General features: G+C 36.6%; 1 protein-coding gene across 6 annotated transcripts in view; it reads left to right on the top strand.

Moving 5' to 3' along the window:
- Window positions 1-9,972, top strand: part of RGS13 (regulator of G protein signaling 13) — a 51,228-nt gene extending 41,256 nt beyond the window's left edge. For all 6 annotated transcript variants that reach the window (XM_063794349.1, XM_063794343.1, XM_063794347.1 and 3 more), the window contains 2 exons: window positions 7,914-8,080; window positions 9,050-9,972. In XM_063794349.1, the coding sequence (XP_063650419.1) occupies window positions 7,914-8,080; window positions 9,050-9,235 (353 nt within the window). In that variant the 3' untranslated portion in view covers window positions 9,236-9,972. The remainder of the gene's footprint in view (window positions 1-7,913; window positions 8,081-9,049) is intronic.
- The last annotated feature ends 12,080 nt before the right edge of the window (window positions 9,973-22,052 follow it).

Below are 22,052 nucleotides of genomic sequence, written 5' to 3'. Positions count from 1 at the left end.
AGCAAAGGCTCTAGCAAAGATGAGAATAGGAAAACATCATACTGCTCTTTATAAAAGCCAGCAAAAATAGGGTAAGAGCCTTTCCAGAAATCATATTACTATGAAGTTCACGTAAAAATTCAACAATCACATAATAAGTAATAAAACGAATCATTCTATGGATGATCCACCAGTAAGACAAAACGAAAAATACAAATATTAAATGTGCCAGAGAATAAAAATGTGTTTACATTAACCAAGGACATTAGTCACATGCATGCTGTAGCTGAGATATGCAGATGCATATTTTACATAGATTAAAACATTATTTCTAAGGACAGTAGCTCAGACATACACATGAAAAAGAAATATATCAGCCTGGGTCTCAATAGATGAACCGAAATTGGTTTAGAGACGTTTTAGGGAGCCATTAAGTCATAGTCATCAAAATACAATTAAATTCAACATCTCAGTGGGAAAAGGGGATCCAAGAAAACCATCAGTTTGAGAACAGAACTATGGCAAAATCCACAAGTTAATTAGAAATTAAGAATGTTAGCAACTTAGATACCTTTTAGATAATGCTATTTAATGCTACATTATTTGCAAATAATTTTTTAAATATGAAAGATTTTTTATTTATATATTTAAATATCAAAGATTTTCTTGTTATTTATATGAAACATAATGTAACCAAATAGAACTAAAGTAGAGAGACTAGCTAGAAGGCTGCTACAATAATTCAGGTAAAATTGGAACTCAGTGGGGAAGACAAGGCTGGGGGTAATTTGCATATAAATGCTAACAAAACCATAGGGCTATGAGACCACTGAGAGGGAGAGTTCAGATAGAGGAAAACACACCCAGAGATGAAACTTAGGTGTGTGCTACTTCCAAGTCCAGGTAACCAGAGAGGTCAGCAAAGTGGATGGAAAAGGAGCACAAAGTGAGGTAAGAATGACGAAAATAGTGCATTCTTGTGGAAGCCAAAGAAGAGAGTGTTTCAGGAAGGAAGCTGTGAATTGTCAAAGACTGCTGAGAAGTCAGCTGAGGTGAGGAAGGAACAGTGACCACTAGACATGGCAATATGGAAGTCAACAGTGCCTCAACAAGAGCAGTTTCATGGGTATGGTGGAGACAGGTAAAACCAGAGGAAGCGATACACAGCATAAGGAATCACTGACATAAGTTTTGCTGTGGAGTTCTGCAGAGAAAAAAGCAGAGACTGGAAGTGGGAATGAGGTCAATACCGAAAGTTTGAGTCAATAGTTGTTACTAGTTATATTTGGGAAATACAGCAATATATTTGTAGGGTGATGGCAACCATTCATGGGGAAGAAACTGATGACACAGAAGAGAGTGGAGATACTTATAAGAACAATAGAGGAATGCAAAGTAGGAATGCAAAGTAGGAAAAAGCAAAAGTAGGAGGGAACCAGAAAAATAATTGTTTGGCCATCCCAAAAAGGAACAGGGACACTTGCCTCTCAGGAGAGAAGTTATAAAGGAGGAGTACAGATGGAAGTACTCTGGTTATTTCTGGAGAGAAGACGGTGAATATCCATCTGATTAATCTGTGCTCTCAGTGAAGTTTGAGGGAAGGTCGCCAGTAGATTGCTTAGGAGAGGATGTTTTAGTATGTTTTAACATAACAACGGAGGAGGTATAAAATAGTTTCTGCAGATTTAGAGAACCATGATACTATGGAAGGCTCATTGGTTGACTGGGCAGTGTTGAGTGTCTGTTTAAAATCTGAAGTTATGATTTCAAATGCGAGACCACAGTTGTATATTTTTCTCTGGCTTGTTCAGGTTGCCCCAGCACACACGCAGAGCAGATATTAAGCCATTCCGGATAAGCAAGTGCTCTGAATCACAGAGTTTGCTTCAATCTTTTGATCAAATCATCTTTGAATGTACTATTTTCCACCCTTTCTAAATTACCACAATCCCATGCAGACCACCTTAGAAATGCCAGTTAAACAGTGTGGGATTGTCATACTGCTGAAGGCAATGAAGGCCGCTCCATATCATGAACCATCTGTGTGGGCTGGTGCATCTTCATCAGCATCATGGCACAAAGCAGGCAGTAGAAGTTACTGATGGTTATTGTTGCTCCCTTTTGTACATCCTGATCCCAAAGACAGAGTCATTCTCTCAGCTTTTTTCATCTGTGCAAGCTCCTTTGCTGCACAGTGTGATTGGCAGTTTCCTACACTATCACTTATTCTAATCTCTGCTAACTACTGCTGTTGCCATGGTTCCCTTCATCAACCCTTATATTACCTGCACTGCCTTGCCTCTACCCTTTCCACTTAGCACTTTTTGTCTTTTTTAACTTCTCATGCACTTCTTCACCTTGCAAAGGGGAAAAAAAACCTCGCCTAGAATAGACATCACTGTCCAATTAGTACATTTTTTTTTGGTATTGCTTTCAGAAAACCAAAAAGCAATAGCATTTCAGATATAAACCTGTGGTCTTTAGTGCTTCCTAGATTTTCAATAACTAAGGTCTGCTTCTTCACTTTTCAAGAGCCATAGAGAGTCATTTTAAAACAGAAACATGAGGGATCCAAAAGCCCAAATTGACATGTGTTTATTCAGTGCCTGCTATATAGCAGGCAGTGTTGAGGCATGGGGTACATGAAGATGAATAAGCTGCAGTCCTGATTCTCCAAGGGTTCTCAGGTGAATGGGAGGATAATGGAAGGAAACCACGCAAAGAGGGGTGGCCTTGTCACCTGGGCAATGGGAAATGTTGAGGGGGATAAATAATAGATTTTTGCTTTAAAGATTTTTCTCTAATAAAAGTACAGAGGAAATTGAAAGCAGGATCAGATAGATGAATTGAGGCTTCTTCAGATTCAATGGTTTACAAATATACCTCAAAATTCATAAACAAAAATAATACGTAAAAGAGAACAGAACGCAATAAATGTAACAGAGATAGTGTCTTCAGTATATAAAGAGATCTGAAAAATTTAAGAAAACACTAGCAATGCAAAGAAAAAACAGACAAAAGATTTGGAATTCACAGGAAAAAAAGAAATGGTCAGTAAAAATGCAAAACTGTTTAAGCATTATATTTTAAAAATACATATTTAAACAATTACAAGTTACTGACTTCACCCCATTAGATTGCAGAGGGTGGAGTAAGTCAACACTGACACTGCCATTGGGAATGAAAAATAATGAAATCCTTCTGAAAGCAATTTTACAATATGTATCAAGAGTCTCCAAAAATATTACATCTTCAATCTAAAAATTCTATTTTAAATCAATTATTTTCCCTAAGAAAATAGAGGTGAAAAAGTTTATAAGCCAAAATATTCAATGTAGGATAACTTATAACCAAGAAAAGGGGAAACAATCTAAAACAATAATAATAGAGTGGCTAAATATGTTATGGCCTACCCCATCAACAGACTATTATATGATCATTAAAAATGAAAAAGAGAAAGTGTTCGCTATGTGCTATTAACTATGAAAGAATAAGAATGATACAAAATTGCTTTCATATTATAATGCCCATAGGATCATTCCAGTGTGTATCTGTGTTTGTGTAGATGAATGAATTCTAGTTAGGTAGGCAATTGTTCATGAACAAAGGATTAAAAGAATAAAAGGAAATATATCAAATTGTTAACAGTAGTTATTAATTTACTAGAAGTTTTCTGCATTAAAAACGACCCACAGAATTGAACGAGAACACTTGGACACAGGAAGGGGAACATCACACACCGGGGCCTGTCATGGGGTTGGGGGAGCGGTGAGGGATAGCATTAGGAGATATACCTAATGTAAATGACGAGTTAATGGGTGCAGCACACCAACATGGCGCATGTATACATATGTAACAAACCTGCACGTTGTGCACATGTACTCTAGAACTTAAAGTATAATTTAAAAAAAATTATTGATCCACAGAGGACTGATTCCATGGATATGGAACTCAAGGATTCAGAGGGCTGACTGTATGCCATTATGGAATATTTTCCTCTGAAGACAACAATATATTTACACATTTTATTTTTAGCCATAAATAACAAATATTAATTTAAATAGAAAATTTAAAAAATACATTAAAATAAAGGACCATAAATTTGAAAAAAAAAAAGACCCACAACTCTTTAAGCTGTGTTTATAATATTAGTAATATTAATATTAACAACAAAGGTAGAAGAAAAATCAGAAATTATTAACAGCATAGAAGCCACAACAGAGAATTTTAATAAAACTGAAGCTTCACTGTAAAACTCCACACATACTATGGTAGAATTATGAAGTACATTATCCCCAGTGGTACAGATTGAAAATAAAATGGATTTTAAATTGGTTTAGAGGCATTTCTAATGGTACTGCAACATAGTGCACCCTTGGGATTTCCTGCCTGGTGTAAGCCTTGCAGTCTTACAGAAAAAATAATTCTGGAATAGATGGGCCACTGTTCTGACTCAGCCATGAGAAAGCCCACATTTCCCTTCTGCATCAAGAACACTGGCATGTGTCACCTTGTGTGTCATAGAAATACTAATTTTAGTGACTAGTTTTAAAAGAACAGGCTAGAGATTCCCAAAGGCACCACTCTCACTTTTTAAGGGAAAAGTATACACTATGTATGACATAAGCCATTTCTTCCATCCTCCCAATTTAAATGAGCAATTCTGATGTTTATCATCTTATTCACTCTGTTCAAGCAGAATCGCAGTCTTCTGAGCATAATGTTCAGGAATGAGTATCATTTAAAACTTCAGAACTGCCTACATTGCCTGATTTAGAAAAGGCTTTTCCACCTTGTAATTCACTTGTTGTATGAATCAATCGAAATTCTAAAGAGAGCAATTCAGTTCTGACTTTAATAATTACTAAGATTCCTGGAACACTTTTACACAAATACATTTTCAGCCGCTAGCTTGAGTAACTTGCAGCATATTCAGACAAAAGTTAGCCTGATGCAGACAGAATTCTGTAAAGTATGCCAATCACATGAGTCCACTCATTCTGCATGCTAGAATTATATCTGAAATATATAGCGAAATCCAGTTCAGCTTTCGCTAGTCATCACATGGTAACAAGTGACATAAAATCCTAGTGATTTACATTAATAAAGGTTCACTTCTTTTTCATGATACACAACAGCTAGGGTCAGCTCCAACTCTATTCCATGTCTTCATTCCAGCCTTCGGGCTAAAGGAGCAGCTCTTTTCTAGAATATGCTCTTCTTGTGGTGGCTGTGAGACATAGGAAATAGAACCACATGATGGTTCTTAAACCCTCTGCTTGAACGTGTCCATGGCACTTTTGCATGTATTTCATTGACTAACACAAGTTCAATGGCCAATGCTGACATAAACAGGACATGGAAGTATAATCCCCCTACACAAAGGTCAGGAAATAACTGAGGAACAATACTACAATCTGCCACATCAAGTATCTGAAATATACCATATTTTTAATAGTATATATAGAATACTGTATATCTATGCAGTATATATAGAATACCATATATCCATGCAATATATATAGAATAATACAACTGGATCTATAATATGTGTATTTATGTGTGGAGAGATAGATAGATAGAGGAAACAGATCGTGAAGACAGAAAAAAAGATAGATGATAGATAGACAGACAGATAGATAGACAAATAGATAAGGCAATGTATATATGGCTTCATGAGCAAAGGACTTTGGTATGACAAGAATTGTAGAACCATTTGGCCAGCCCAAAAAAGAAACAGGGATACTTCTTCCAATCCATCAGGAAGAAAGTTAAAGAAGCCAGATACAGATACAGTTGGTTCTAAAATGATAACCTATAAACATTTTACTACATAATTAAGCTAAACATAAACACAAATTCAGAATACTAGCTTAGAATCTAATATTAGTTTCCAGATCATTTTCCTACCCCTACCTACTCATCCACTCAACCCATCCAAGTAGCCTGTGTGACGGACTCTCATTCCATGAGCCACAGATTTTTATCTGCTATCTCATTTTCTTTCTGTTCCATAGCTAAGTACAAACCATATAAATATTGGCTTCCAACTTTACTTGTTAAGCCAGAAACAGCTTAACATTCTGTTTTTTTTATTTGTTTATTTGTTTGTTTGTTTTTTGTTTTGCCACCATTCAGCTGTCTCTTTAGGAACTGGAGTACCAATTCCTGCATCTGTGTTCTCTGTTCCAACCTTTCTGTGCCAATGGTGAGACAAGACACAACTTAGAGTCACGTCGGTGTGAAAATCAACTTCTTGTTTGAAATCTAAGTTAAAATATATCCCCCTCACATTGGATAGGAATATCTAATCTATATCATTTTCTATGTTACATTTATATAATGCCTCTATCTCAACTGTCCTCTTAACTCATCTCATGTTATGTCCTTGTTGAACCGTATCCCATGCAGTGTCCTGAAGGCTGCATTTGCTCACGTGATAATAATAGTCCATGTTTCAATTTTGAGTATTCCTAGGATGCAATATTTATATTCAGCTTTCCCCAACTCCAATGCCTCCTTAGAAGAGATCTACTTCTATTTGAGTTGTTTTGCTTGACGACAAAATACTTCGTTATCTTAGTTCCTATATCACTGCTAACAAAGCCAAGCTATCAAGGAGCCTGGCTTTCTAGTGCTGGAAAACTTGATCTGATCTCTTAGATGAAGATCCAGGAAAATATGATCTTACTCATCATTTCCATTCCATCTGGCTACCATTATTTCTCATAATAGTAAATGATATTGACCAAGATAGTGTTAATCAAAATCCTATGCTTTTGGAGGTGATAGATATGTTTATGGCATTGATTGTGGTGATGGTTTCTTGGGTGTATACTTATCTCCAAATTCATCAAGTTGTATTAAATTATGTACATCTTTTTGTAAACAAAATATCCTAATAGTCTCTAGGTGGTTATTACTCAGTGTGCCTACACAAACATTTCTTTTAACACCAATTGAAAGTTACATTGTTGTTTTATCATTTAGCAATCCAATTCCTTGGATATGCGAAGAGAATTTCTAGTCTAGTCTAGTCAAAAAAAATTAATATCTTGAACCTTGAGAATACTTGGTCCTCCCAAAGATTCCAATTAATATGTTAGATTTGTGAGAGCTCACCTAATCCTCTTTTTCAAATATTACTACCTACAAAGTAATGTCTCAATTGGAAAAGCTCCTCCTTGGCTTATCCTTATCTAAGCACTCCAGAAAGGCAGTTTAAGATCAGAGTTGAAGATAAGAATCTCTGGCATCAAGTGTTATGTGATGGTTACGCTGCACATAATCCCTGTCCTGTACTAGATTCTGAGATAGTTTCCAGCATCGCATCTGATTTTTCATTCCTTGTCTGGTCCCTTATTTCTGGCTTGAACCATAAACCATGAATATGAAGTTGAATTCTTCATCTATCTGTGTTCTGCTCTGATTGGACATTGAGAAACACTCCAGGGTGTACAAACTAATTAGAGTATCACTCTTACATGGCTTGGATATTTTTCTCCTGACCTTGACCTACAAGTTTACATTCAAAACCCTGCTCTTACCCTACAGTTTGGCATGAGGTCTTAGATTTTTCGTGTCAGCTTCATGATTAGAGCCCCGTCCTCCTGAGCAGCTTAAGTCCTTTTCCTGGGCTCTGTGATGTCTCTTGTCCTATCTGTCCTAGACTCATCCACACTGGTGGGCATTTTGCTCTGAGTGACTCAGAATAAATGGATGACATCACCAGTGATCAGCATTGTCAAAGCACGCTTCAGATGTTAGCTCTAAGTGTGTGATAGACATGAAAATTGATATATAGAGATAGATATAAAATATTTACTTGTTAAATAATTTGTGAGTTTTTAATCAGGCTTTTTTTAAACTGTATTGCTTAGATTTTTTGGTGATTTTGACCCATGAAAATAAACTGATTTCTCCTCTACTTTTAGATGGTCCAGTAGTCTATGCAGCATATTTAAAAATGGAGCACAGTGACGAGAATATTCAATTCTGGATGGCATGTGAAACCTATAAGAAAATTGCCTCACGGTGGAGCAGAATTTCTAGGGCAAAGAAGCTTTATAAGATTTACATCCAGCCACAGTCCCCTAGAGAGGTAACTACCTGACAATGACAGGAATGGAAATCAGTTCATCCCTGCAAGGGCATTAATATCTGTCAAGCATCCATAAGTGCCAGGCACTTTACATCCAGTATCTCCTAAAATGCTATAAATTCAGTATTGCTAACCTTATTTTACAGATAAGAAACCTGAGACTCTGAGAACTTGTCCAGTGTCACACAGCCATTAAGTGGTAAAGTTAAGATTCAAAATTAAATCTATCTGGCTCCAAAGCTTCTCCCCATTAAATTATCTTAATTTCTAGGAAACTTAAAAAGAAAAAAAGGAATCTGTGGCGAAAGCATTGGCCTTCCCAGCAGGAACTATAAATACCATGAAGAGACATTTGAGAATCCTGTGTTGTTGGGCAATGAGAAATAAAAAGTCTGTTAAGGGAATAAAGAGAGAGGACAGTATATGAGATTTCTATCGTACAGGGCAAGCCTACATTGTGGACATATTCCAGAACTCTTATCTGGAACATACTTGGTTTATTGAAATAGCCACTTCTCCCCTCTATTTATCCACTTCTCTTCATTTTCTTCCCATTTCAGAGCATATTCAGTTAAATCAACATTTGTGACTATTAAGGAAGATAAATTTTTAAAAAGCACCAATTTCTCTTTTCTTTAAAAAGACGTTTGTCTTACAAACTTCCTGATTTGTAGACTGCTACTAAGAAACCACTGCATCTTCCTGAGTAAGCCATGATTTCGGAAACTTCCCTGGCCTTGAGCCTCATATTTTTCTTTTTTGTTCCTCTTGGATGTGGAGTTGGATATTTACTTTTAAAAAAGCAAAATGTTTATTTTTTATATATCTTCTTAGATGCCTATAAAACTACAAAGAAAATTACCCTATTCCACTGAAAAGGAGAGCAGGGAATAAATTAAACCTTTCTACTATAGGTGCCTTTTTCTTAACTATGCTTACTTATGCTGTACATGTAATTTCACTTTTCAGATTAACATTGACAGTTCGACAAGAGAGACTATCATCAGGAACATTCAGGAACCCACTGAAACATGTTTTGAAGAAGCTCAGAAAATAGTCTATATGCATATGGAAAGGGATTCCTATCCCAGATTTCTAAAGTCAGAAATGTACCAAAAACTGTTGAAAACTATGCAGTCCAACAACAGTTTCTGACTACAATTCAAAAGTTTAAATAGAAAACAGTATATTGAAAGTGGTGGGTTTGATCTTTTTATTTAGAAACCCACAAAATCAGGAACACAGTACAAATAAAACAGAAATCAAACTATAAGTTGACTTTTAGTTCCTAAAAAGAAACATATTTCAAAAGCAATGGAATCTAGAATTCTTATAACATGAATAACAAAATGTACAGCATACCTATGTAGTTCAATTAATATATAAGGAAAAGGAAGGTCTTTCTTCATGATACAAGCATTATAAAGTTTTTACTGTAGTAGTCAATTAATGGATATTTCCTTGTTAATAAAATTTTGTGTCATAATTTACAAATTAGTTCTTTAAAAATTGTTGTTATATGAATTGTGTTTCTAGCATGAATGTTCTATAGACTACTCTAAATAACTTGAATTTATAGACAAATGCTACTCACAGTACAATCAATTGTATTATACCATGAGAAAATCAAAAAGATGTTCTTCAAAGACATTTTATCTATAAAATTTTCCTACTATTATGTTCATTAACAAACTTCTTTATCACATGTATCTTCTACATGTAAAACATTTCTGATGATTTTTTAACAAAAAATATATGAATTTCTTCATGTGCTCTTGCATCTACATTGCTATAAGGATATAAAATGTGGTTTCTATATTTTGAGATGTTTTTTCCTTACAATGTGAACTCATCGTGATCTTGAAAATCAATAAAGTCAAATATCAACTAAAGACTTACATTATCTTTCTCAAAGACAAAATAAATATATTTTCCAGTACAAATTTCAAAAGGGCTAAAGTTGGTATACAGTGAGAATATATAATATTTTTATTTTCCATAGTTTTCCTGGAAAGTGTAGACAATTTAACACATTCATTGGATATTACCTTCCTATCATTTCAAAATATTAAAAGAATCCAGATTCAACATCCATAATCAGAAGCTCATCGTAATATTTACAAGTGTGAAAGTTGATCTGTTCCATTTTGTAATTAAAAGGGAACAAACTAGAAATTTCAAGTCTTGTATTCCTGAAGGAAGAAAACATTCAAAAATGATTTTTCCCTCTTGGAATTATTTTAAAGTATGCATATTTTCTCTTAGTTTTGAAAAGTGGCTTAAAATAGACTTATTTTACCCTTCTGCAGATGCAAAGTTTTTCTGTCTTTCTAGTGATTCACTAATTGGTTTACTACTGAATTATTTATTCCATGAGTCATTACATTTTATTGTTACCAAGAAGTGTAAATTTAATTAGAGTCAGATGCTTCTGTAGTTCATGAAATCACAGGCGTTTTTCCGTAGCACTGTCCACTTTTAAAAGATGAGCAATGTGAGTAACTACACAGCCAATCATAGCATAGGTGCTAAGAAGCGCTAAGTCACTAAACCACCTTGCCTCCAGCTCTGAAACCAAAAAAGCCTAGTAAAAAAAAAAAAAAAAAATTTTTTTTAAAGTGAATAAACAAAGAAGCATTGCTGATATGATTTAAATACACTTTAGTTCTGCACAGTGGAAACAATACTGAATTCATTGTTAAGAAAGTTGGGTTTCAGTTCTAGATTTCCCAGGTTAACTATATAAATTTCTTTAGGTCTAGGTAAGCTATAGAAAATTATACAAATTACTTATTCTCCCTGCTCCTCAGTTTTCTCACCTTTAAAATGAGGTGATTAAAATAGATAATACCTTCGTTCCTTTCCAGCTTCAAAATCCTGACTACCGTCAGTACTTTTTTTTCTTCCTTTTTTTTTTTTTTTTTTTTTTTGAGACAGACTTTTGCTCTGTCACCAAACTGGAGTGCAGTGGCATGATCTCGGCTCACTGCAACCTCTGCCTCCCAGGTTCAAGCGATTCTCCTGCCTCAGCCTCCCAAGTACCTGGGACTATGGGTGCGTGCCACCATGCCCAGCTAATTTTCCTATTTTTAGTAGAGACAGGGTTTCACTATGTTGGCCAGGATGGTCTCAATCTCTTGACCTCATGATCTGCCCACCTCAGCCTCCCAAAGTGCTGGGATTACAGGCGTGAGCCACCGCACCCGGCCAGAAAGTACTTTTAAATTACTGAGTTCTTCATTATCTGAAGGGTTTTGTGTGATATTCCATTGCCTTTCCTCTGATTTCATAAATGTAATACAATGCCACATATTCAAAACAGAATTTTGCCACAAAAACACTCTTCTAAGATCATGTCTTCAGATGTTTGTAAATCAGGAACTATCTCTGGCCTTCCCACTTGCTCCCTTAACTTAGGCCTTCCCACACCCTTCACTGCTGAAGCTGGTGTTCTAGCTCCAAGAAAAGCCCTCAGAGATTGTAGAAACCAGTATGGAGGTTCCTCAAAAAATCAAACTTCCATATGATCCAGTAATCCCATTTTTTCATATTTATTCAAAGGAATTGAAAACAAGATCTCAAAAAGATATCTATACCCCCATATTCACTGCAGCATTATTCATAACAGCCAAGAACTAGACACAAACTACATGTCCTTCAGCAAATGAGTGGATGAAGAAAAAGTTATACACACATACTCAATGGATTATTATTCAGCCTTAAAAAGAAGGAAATTCTGCCATTTGTGCTACTATGGATGGAGCTGGAAGACATTTTGCTAAGCCAAGTAAGCAAGACACAAAAGACACCATGATCTGGGCCAGGCGTGGTGGCTCACACCTGTAATCCCAGCACTTTGGAAGGCCAAGGCGGGCAGATCACAAGGTCTGGAGTTTGAGACCAGCATGGCCAATATGGTGAAACCCCGTCTCTATCAAAAATACAAAAATTAGCCAGGCGTGGTGGTGGGTGCCTGTAGTCCCAGCTACTCAGGAGGCTGGGGCAGGAGAATCACTTGAACCTGAGAGGCGGAGGTTGTAGCAAGCTGAGATCACACCATTGCACTCCAGCCTGGGCGACAGAGCAAGACTCCGTCTCAAAAAAAAAAAAAAAAAAAAACACCATGATCTGAATTTTATGTGGGATCTAAGGAGGCAAACTCATGGAAGCAGAGTAGGATGGCAGTTGCCAAGGGCTGGAGGGAGAGGGAAATGAAGATATATTGGTCAAGGGGTACAAAGTTTTAGTAACGCACGATGAATGGGTTTTGGAGATCTAACGTACAGCATGGTGACAATAGTCAACAATACTGTATTATATACTTGAAATTTGCTAAGAGAAGAGATTTTAAATCTTCTCAACACACACATGCACACACACAAATGGTAACTATGTGGAGGGATAGATATGTTAATTAAATTATGATGGTCATTTCCCTATATATACATATATCAAAACAGCAACTTGTACATCTTAAATATACACGATTTTTATATATCAATATCTCAAAAGCTGTTGAAAGAAGCCTTCATAGACTATCCTATCATTATAAGATGTAAAAGTTTCATGAGAATAAAATTTTTTTTATTATTATACTTTAAGTTCTAGGGTACATGTGCACAATGTGCAGGTTTGTTACATAGGTATATATGTGCCATGTTGGTTTGCTGCACCCATCAACTCATCATTTACATTAGGTATTTCTCCTAATGCTATCCCTCCCCCCAGGCTCCACCCCCCAACAGGCCCTGGTGTGTGATATTCCCCTCCATGTGACCATGTGTTCTCATTGATCAATTCCCACTTATGAGTGAGAACATGTGGTTTTTGGTTTTCTGTCCTTGTGATATTTTGCTGAGAATGATAGTTTCCATCTTCATCCATGTCCCTGCAAAGGACATGAACTCATCCTTTTTATGGCTGCATAGTATTCCATGGTATATATGTGCCACATTTTCTTTATCCAGTCTATTATTGATGGACATTTGGCTTGGTTCCAAGTCTTTGCTATTGTGAATAGTGCCATAATAAATATATGTGTGCATGTGTCTTTATAGCAGCATGATTTGTAATCCTTTGGGTATATACCCAGTAATGGGATTGCTGGGTCAAACGGTATTTCTAGTTCTAGATCCTTGAGGAATCGCCACACTGTCTTCCACAATGGTTGAACTAATTTACACTCCCACCAACAGTGTAAAAGCATTCCTATTTCTCCACATCCTCTCCAGCATCTGTTGTTTCCTGACTTTCAATGATCACCATTCTAACTGGCATGAGATGGTATCTAATTGTGGTTTTGATTTGCATTTCTCTGATGACCAGTGATGATGAGCATTTTTTTAATATGTCTGTCGGCTGCATAAATGTCTTCTTTTGAGAGGTGTCTGTTCATATCCTTTGCCCACTTTTAGGTGGGGTTGTTTGTTTTTTCTTGTAAATTTGTTTAAGTTCTTCGTAGATTCTGGATATTAGCCCCTTTGTCAGATGGATAGATTGCAAAAATTTTCTCCCATTCTGTAGGTTGACTGTTCACTCTGCTGATAGTTTCTTTTGCTGTGCAGAAGCTCTTTAGTTTAATTAGATCCCATTTGTCTATTTTGACTTTTGTTGCCATTGCTTTTGGTGTTTTAGTCATGAAGTCTTTGCCCATGACTATGTCCTGAAGTGTATTGCCAAGGTTTTCTTCTAAGGTTTTTATGGTTTTAGGTCTTACATTTAAGTCTTTAATCCATCTTGAGTTAATTTTTGTATATGGTGTAAGCAAGGGATCCAGTTTCAGCTTTCTATGTATGGCTACCCAGTTTTCCCAGCACCATTTGTTAAATAGGGAATCCTTTCCACATTGCTTGTTTTTGTAAGGTTTGTCAAAGCTCAGATGGTTGTAGATGTATGGTGTTATTTATGAGGCCTCTGTTCTGTTCCATTGCTCTATATCTCTGTTTTGGTACCAGTACTATGCTGTTTTGATTACTGTGGCCTTGTAGTATAGTTTGAAGTCAGGTAGCATGATGCCTCCAGCTTTGTTCTTTTGGCTTAGGATTGTCTTGGCTATGTGGGCTCTTTTTTGGTTCCATATGAAATTTAAAGGAGTTTTTTTCCAATTCTGTGAAGAAAGTCAGTGGAAGCTTGATGGGGATAGCACTGAATCTATAAATTACCTTGGGCAGTATGGCCATTTTAGTGATATTGATTCTTCCTACCCATGAGCATGGAATGTTCTTCCATTTGTTTGTGTCCTGTTTTATTTCGTTGAGCAGTGGTTTGTAGTTCTCCTTGAAGAGGTCCTTCATATCCCTTGTAAGTTGGATTCCTAGGTATTTTATTCTCTTTTTAGTAATTGTGAATGGGAGTTCACTCATGATTTGGCTCTCTGTTTGTCTGTTATTGGTGTATAGGAATGCTTGTGATTTTGGCACATTGATTTTGTATCCCGAGACTTTGTTGAAGTTACTTATCAGCTTAAGGAGATTTTGGGCTGAGACGATTGGGTTTTCTAAATATACAATCATGTCATCTGCAAACAGAGACAATTTGACTTCCTCTTTTCCTAATTGAATATCCTGTATTTCTTTCTCTTGCCTGATTGCCATGGCCAGAACTTCCAACACTATGTTAAATAGGAGTGGGGAGAGAAGGCATCCTTGTCTTGTGCTGGTTTTCAAAGGGAATGTTTCCAGTTTTTTCCCATTAAGTATGATATTGGCTATGGGTTTGTCACAAATAGCTCTTATTATTTTGAGATACGTTCCATCAATACCTAGTTCATTGAGAGTTTTTAGCATGAAAGGCTGTTGAATTGTGTCAAAGGTCTTTACTGCATCTATTGAGATAATCATGTGGTTTTTGTTGTTCATTCTGTTTATGTGATAGATTACGTTTATTGATTTGCATATGTTGAACCAGCCTTGCATCCCAGGGATGAAGCCAACTTGATCATGCTGGATAAGCTTTTTGATGAGCTGCTGGATTCGGTTTGCCAGTATTTTATTGGGGATTTTTACATCAATGTTCATCAGGGATATTGGCCTAAAATTCTTTTTTGTTGTGTCTCTGCCAGGCTTTGGTATCAGGATGATGCTGGCCTCATAAAATGAATTAGGGAGGATTCCCTCTTTTTCTATTGATTGGAATAGTTTCAGAAGGAATGGTACCAGCTCCTCCTTGTACCTCTGGTAGAATTTGGCTGTGAATCCATCTGGTCATGGACTTATTTTGGTTGGCAGGCTATTAATTATCGCCTCAATTTCAGAACCTGTTATCGGTCTATTCAGAGATTCAACTTCTTCCTGGTTTAGTCTTGGGAAGGTGTATGTGTCCAGGAATTTATCCATTTCTTCTAGATTTTCTAGTTCATTTGCGTAGAGGTGTTTATAGTATTCTCTGATGGTAGTTTGTATTTCTATGGGATTGTTGGTGATGTCCCCTTTATCATTTTTTATTACATCTATTTGATTCTTCTCTCTTTTCTTATTAGTCTTGCTAGTGGTCTATTTTGTTGATCTTTTCAAAAAACCAGCTTCTGGATTCACTGATGTTTTGAAGGGTTTTTTATGTCTCTATCTCCTTCAGTTCTGCTCTGATCTTGGTTATTTCTTGTCTTCTGCTAGCTTTTGAATTTGTTTGCTCTTGCTTCTCTAGTTCTTTTAATTGTGATGTTACGGTGTCGATTTTAGATCTTTCCTGCTTTCTCTTGCGGGCATTTAGTGCTACAAATTTCCCTCCACACACTGTTTTAAATGTGTCCCAGAGATTCTGGTATGCTGTGTCTTTGTTCTCATATTGCTTTCAAAGAACATATTTATTTCTGCCTTCATTTCTTTATTTACCCAGTAGTCATTCAGGAGCAGGTTGTTCAGTTTCCATGTAGGTGGTTGGTTTTGAGTGAGTTTTTTAATCCTGAGTTCTAGTTTGATTGCACTGTGGTCTGAGAGACAGTTTGCTGTGATTTCTGTTCTTTTATATTTGCTGAGGAGTGTTTTACTTCCAACTATGTGGTCAATTTTAGAATAAGTGTGATGTGGTGCTGAGAAGAATGTATAGTCTGTTGATTTGGGGTGGAGAGTTCTGTAGATGACTATTAGGTCCACTTGGTGCAGAGCTGAGTTCAAGTCCTGGATATCCTTGTTAATTTTCTGTCTTGTTGATCTAATATCGACAGTGGGGTGTTAAAGTCTCCCATTATTATTGTGTGGGAGAATAAGTCTCTTTGTAGGTCTCTAAGGGCTTGCTTTATGAATCTGGGTGCTCCTATATTGGGTGCATATATATTTAGGACAGTTAGCTCTTCTTGAATTGATCCCTTTACCATTATGTAATGGCCTTCTTTGTCTCTTTTGATCTTTGTTGGTTTAAAGTCTGTTTTATCAGAGACCAGGATTGCAACCCCTGCTTTTTTTGCTTTCCATCTGCTTGATAGATCTTCCTCCATCCCTTTATTTTGAGCCTATGTCATCTTTGCATGTGAGATGGGTCTCCTGAATACAGCACACCAATGGGTTCTGACTCTTTATCCAATTTGCCAGTCTGTGTCTTTTAATTGGGGCATTTAGCCCATTAACATTTAAGGTTAATATTGTTACGTGTGAATTTGATCCTGTCATTATGATCCTAGCTGGTTATTTTGCCTGTTAATTGATGCAGTTTCTTCATAGTGTCGATGATCTTTACAATTTGGCATATTTTTGCAGTGGCTGGTACTGGTTGTTCCTTTCCATGTTTAATGCTTCCTTCAGGAGTTCTTGTAAGGCAGGCCTGGTGGTGACAAAAACTCTCAGCATTTGCTTGTCTGTAAAGGATTTTATTTCTCCTTCACTTATGAAGCTTAGTTTGGCTGGATATAAAATTCTGGTTGAAAATTATTTTCCATGAGAATGTTGAATATTGGCCCCCACTCTCTTCTGGCTTGTAAAGTTTCTGCCAAGAGATCCACTGTTAGTCTGATGGGCTTCCCTTTGTGAGTAACCCAACCTTTCTCTCTGGCTGCCCTTAATATTTTTTCCTTCATTTCAACCTTGGTGAATCTGACAATTATGTGTCTTGGGGTTGCTCTTCTGGAGGAGTATCTTTGTGGTGTTCTCTGTATTTCCTGAATTTGAATGTTGGCCTGCCTTGCTAGGTTGGGGAGGTTCTCCTGGATTATATACTGAAGAGTGTTATCTAACTTGGTTCCATTCTCCCCATCACTTTCAGATCCACCAATCAAATGTAGATTTGGTCTTTTCACATAGTCCATATTTCTTGCACACTTTGTTTCTTTTCACTCTTTTTTCTCTAATCTTGTCTTCTCACTTTATTAATTTGATCTTCAATCACTGATATCCTTTCTTCCACTTGATTGAATAAGCTATTGAAGCTTATGTATGTTTCATGAAGTTCTCATACTGTGGTTTTCAGCTCCATCAGGTCATTTAAGCTCTTCTCTACACTGTTTATTCTAGTTAGCCATTCATCTAACCTTTTATCAAGGTTTTTAGCTTCCTTGCGATGGGTTAGAACATGCTTCTTTAGCTCGGTGAAGTTTGTTATTACTAACCTTCTGAAGCTTAGTTATGTCAACTCGTCAAACTCATTCTCCATCCAGTTTTGTTCCTTGCTGCCGAGGAGTTGGGTTCCTTTGGAGGAGAAGAGGCTTTCTGGTTTTTGGAACTTTCAGCCTTTCTGCTCTGGTTTCTCCCCATCTTTGTGGTTTTATCTACTTTTGGTCTTCGATGTTGGTAACCTATGGATGGTTTTGGTGTGGATGTCCTTTTTGTTAATGTTGATGCTATTCTTTTCTGTTTTTTAGTTTTCCTTCTGACAGGCCCCTCAGCTGCAGGTCTGTTGGAGTTTGCTGCAGGTCCACTGCAGACCCTGTTAGCCTTGGGTATCACCAGCGGAGGCTGCAGAACAGCAAATATTGCTGCCTGATCCTACCTCTGGAAGCTTCGTCCCAAAGGGGCACCTGCCTGTATGAGGTGTCTGTCAGCACCTACTGGGCGGTGTCTCCCAGTCAGGCTACATGGAAGGCAGGGACCCACTTGAGGAGGCAGTCTGTCCATTATCAGAGCTTGAACGCCATGCTGGGAGAGCCACTTCTCTCTTCAGAGCTGTCAGGCAGGATGTTTAAGTCTGCAGAAGCTGTCTACTGCCTTTTGTTCAGCTATGCCCTGCCCCCAGAGGTGGAATCTATAGAGGCAGTAAGCCTTGCTGAGCTGCAGTGGGATCCACCCAGTTCAAGCTTCCCTGCCGCTTTGTTTACACTGTGAGCATATAACTGTCTACTCAAGCCTCAGCAATGGTGGATGCTCCACCCCCTGCCAAGCTCCAGAGTCCCAGGTTGATCTCAGACCGCTGCATTAGCAGCAAGCAAGGCTCCGTGAGCATGGGACCTGCCAAGCCAGGCACGGGAGGGAATCTCCTGGTCTGCCAGTTGCTAAGACCATGGGAAAAGCACAGTATTTGGGAAGGAGTGTACCATTCCTCCAGTACAGTTACTCACAGCTTCCCCTGGCTAGGAAAGGGAAATCCCCCAACCCCTTGCACTTCCCAGGTGAGGTGACAACCCACCCTGCTTCAGCTCACCCTCCATGGGCTGCACCCACTGTCCAGACAGTCCCAATGAGATGAACCAGGTACCTCAGTTGGAAATGCAGAAATCACCCATCTTCTGTGTCGATCTCACTGGGAGCTGTAGACCGGAGCGGTTCTGATTTGGCCGTCTTGGAAGCCAGGGCAATATTAATACTCTTTACAGTATTTAAACTTCACTGTATTTAAACTTTGTATTTGTATCTTTACTGTATTTAAACTTTAGTGATAATATGTATAAAGTGTTAGAACCTGTATGATTTATAATGGATGGGAGAAAATAGGGTATCATTAAGATTCTTGGAGCACTGAGTAATACTGTTCACTGCTGTGGAGGCCAGAAGGTAACAGAAGAATATAAATTTCTTAAGACTACAGCCATATCTTATTTTGCATCATATCCTCACTGCTAGGTAGAGGACATCGAAAGTATGACACTCAAAAAAATAGATAAATGAATGAGTGAATGAGTAAATAAATGAATCAGTCAATTCATCATCAATGAGAAATGAATAAATCTGGTGTCAGATCTCCTTTACTCTGTAACTCAGCACTGCCAACTTTTAAAAAGCAATTCCTGGATTGCTCAAAAAATGTAAAATTTCAGGATAATACATGTATAAAAATAGAGCATTATGATCTGAATTTTAACAACTGAGCAAATCTTCTATCCAATGCATAGAAAGACTGGACAAACAAAAGATCAGTTCTACTAAATATTGTTGATATCGGAAAGAGTGAGACAATGCAAGCCAAATAGGGACAGGAAAATATATACGTTAGTGAGTATGGTGCGCTAATTGAAGGGAGAGCAGGCTTTAAAGCAATGCTCGGTTATCTCATCAATAAAGCAGTGATAATTCCGGTTGTTTTCATTATTAACAAATATATTAAATTTTCCTTGTTTTTTTTTTAACAATTTCTAATTCCTTTTCCAACCAAAAAAGTTCTTGGTTTTCTTTACCTAAGTCAGGAAGGTGAGTTGAATGAATATGTGAATAAATGTGCTTATCAAATTTTCTTTCAAAATAATTTCTAAAAGCTGAACTTCTAAATTTTAATTGACTTCCATTTAATATTTCTATCAATTACAGAAAGACAGCTTTTCACATCACTATCATAGCAGATTCTTAGCACTTGTCAGACTATTTTAGAGGAAAAAACTCACATCCTTTTCATTTTCTTTATTCAGCACATAGCACAGGATAAATGTTCTGTACAAATGGATAAATATTCTATACTTTTGATGAAAAATAAAATACCTAAAATACTTAAGATTATTTTTCCAAAGAATTAAATATAGAAAATTTTTGTTGAAGGTATTTAGTTCTACTATGAAAAATGTTTCTTGGCTCTCAAATTCAACTGAAATGTCATTACTAATTTGAAATGCTTACAAACTACATGATATGAAAATGAGTATTAACTAGAATTCCTACTAAGAAGCAACAGGATTATTATAGGCAAATTGTCCATATTGAAAGTAAACTACCATTATTATTGATCTAAATATGAGAAATTTTATTTGTGATATTCCACACAATAAATATTGGGAGATTCATTTCCAAGATAGAGAATTAGCTGTAAAAGAGAATATTTTCATTAAAAAGTATATGATTGATTGAGGTGAACTGTTGTTAGTTGTGGAAGGTGTTACCACAGTAGTCTAATTTTACCTAAGCCACTTGATTTTATTTATTTTCTCTTTAAAATACCAGTATAAAATACAAGTTGAAGTCCTAGATATCTAAACTTGATGATTTCTAGCCACTATCGGCAGAAAAAAAAGTATTTCCACATTTCAGATTCTCCTCATCTCACTCCATCAGTGAATGAGTATCTATCTATCTATCTATACACACGCACACACACACACACACAAATATATGGGCAAGTAGGAAATGTTACACATATGGTTTGGCTCTGTGTCCCCACCCAAATCTCATCTTGAATTGTACTCCCATAATTCTCATATGTTGTGGGAGGTGCCTGGTGGGAGATAAGTGAATCATGGGGGCGGATTCCCCCATACTGTTCTCATAGTAGTGAGTAAGTCTCATGAGATCTGATGGTTTGATAAAGGGAAACCTGTTTCGCTTGGCTCTCATTCTCTCTCTTGCTGCCACCATGTGAGACGTGACTTTCACCTTCCACCATGATTGTAAAGCCTCCCCAGCCACGTGGAACTGTAAGTCCAATAAACCTATTTCTTTTGTAAATTGCCCAGTCTCAGATATGTCTTTATAAGCAGCATGAAAACTAACTAATACAACATGCATGGCCACAATACACATGCTTCAAGCACTTTCAGAACACCATGGGTCTTTCTCATTCAAATTATACAAAATCAGCCTAATATGGACATAACTAGTAAATGACATCAGAATCATTAGCATTCTTTACTACTTATTTTTCCCCTTGAATACATGGATATTTGTACTCCAAAACAGAGTAAGTCTAGAGTTTTCAGTTTTGCTTAATATTCTGATTTTACCTCCTAAATACAGGCTTTCTGTCCTGCTCCCTCAGCACCTCCACATCATGGTGAACAAAGAAGATGCCATGTGGTGTCATGAAACAAAAAGCTTTGGATTGAGGTACAAAGCAATTAGATTAGCATCTGTTCATTCACCTGATGTTCTTGTACCTTTAGGACCAGTAGGCTTCAGCTTCCTCATCTATAAAATAAAGTAGGATGAGATGATTGAGTAAGCCACATGCTATCCATGTTTTGTTACATCCCATTACTAATGTGTTCATCATTTTCTTTTCTGTAACTTGGACTCATTTTCAAGAGTAATTTCTCCAAAAATTGAAGTTTTCATGAGGAGTTTAATAATGATCTATTTATTATATTTTGCATTTACCCCTAATTATAAGAGTTCTTCTGAAGTGTTTGACTTAGAAACAGAGAAGTTAAACTTAAATTGTATCTGCACGTAAGTGCTGTCTGTCCAAGAATACTGTATGGAAGTATGTGTTTCTTTTTACAAATAGTTAAAATAATTTCAGATTATTTTAACTTAATAATATTCTAAATATTGCTAATTTTTCTAAGGGGATTTTTTTAAATTATTAAATATTTTATTTCATTAAAACAATTTTAAATGATAGTTATCAAATGGCTACACGCCTATATTCATATTAATGCATTTTGACATATTTGTTTTATCCTTAGTACTTTAATATTTTTGAGTTAAAATCATATTCTTTGACTTCCAAGATCAGAACCTGAATATATTTATGATTTTAAAAAAATTTTTGATATATACTTCCAGACTCTGGAAATGTGCAAGATAAGCCTCCATTGTCCCTGTGTAGAAATAAAATCTTACCTTCTCCAAAATAAGATAGTGATAGAGATTTGTACAATTCAGAATTCAAGCATCTTGCCAGATATGAA

Source organism: Pan troglodytes, chromosome 1, assembly GCF_028858775.2.
Source record: "Pan troglodytes isolate AG18354 chromosome 1, NHGRI_mPanTro3-v2.0_pri, whole genome shotgun sequence".
NCBI lineage: Eukaryota > Metazoa > Chordata > Mammalia > Primates > Hominidae > Pan > Pan troglodytes.
The sequence above is the reverse complement of the archived record's forward strand: the minus strand, read 5'-3'. Positions and strand labels throughout refer to the sequence as shown.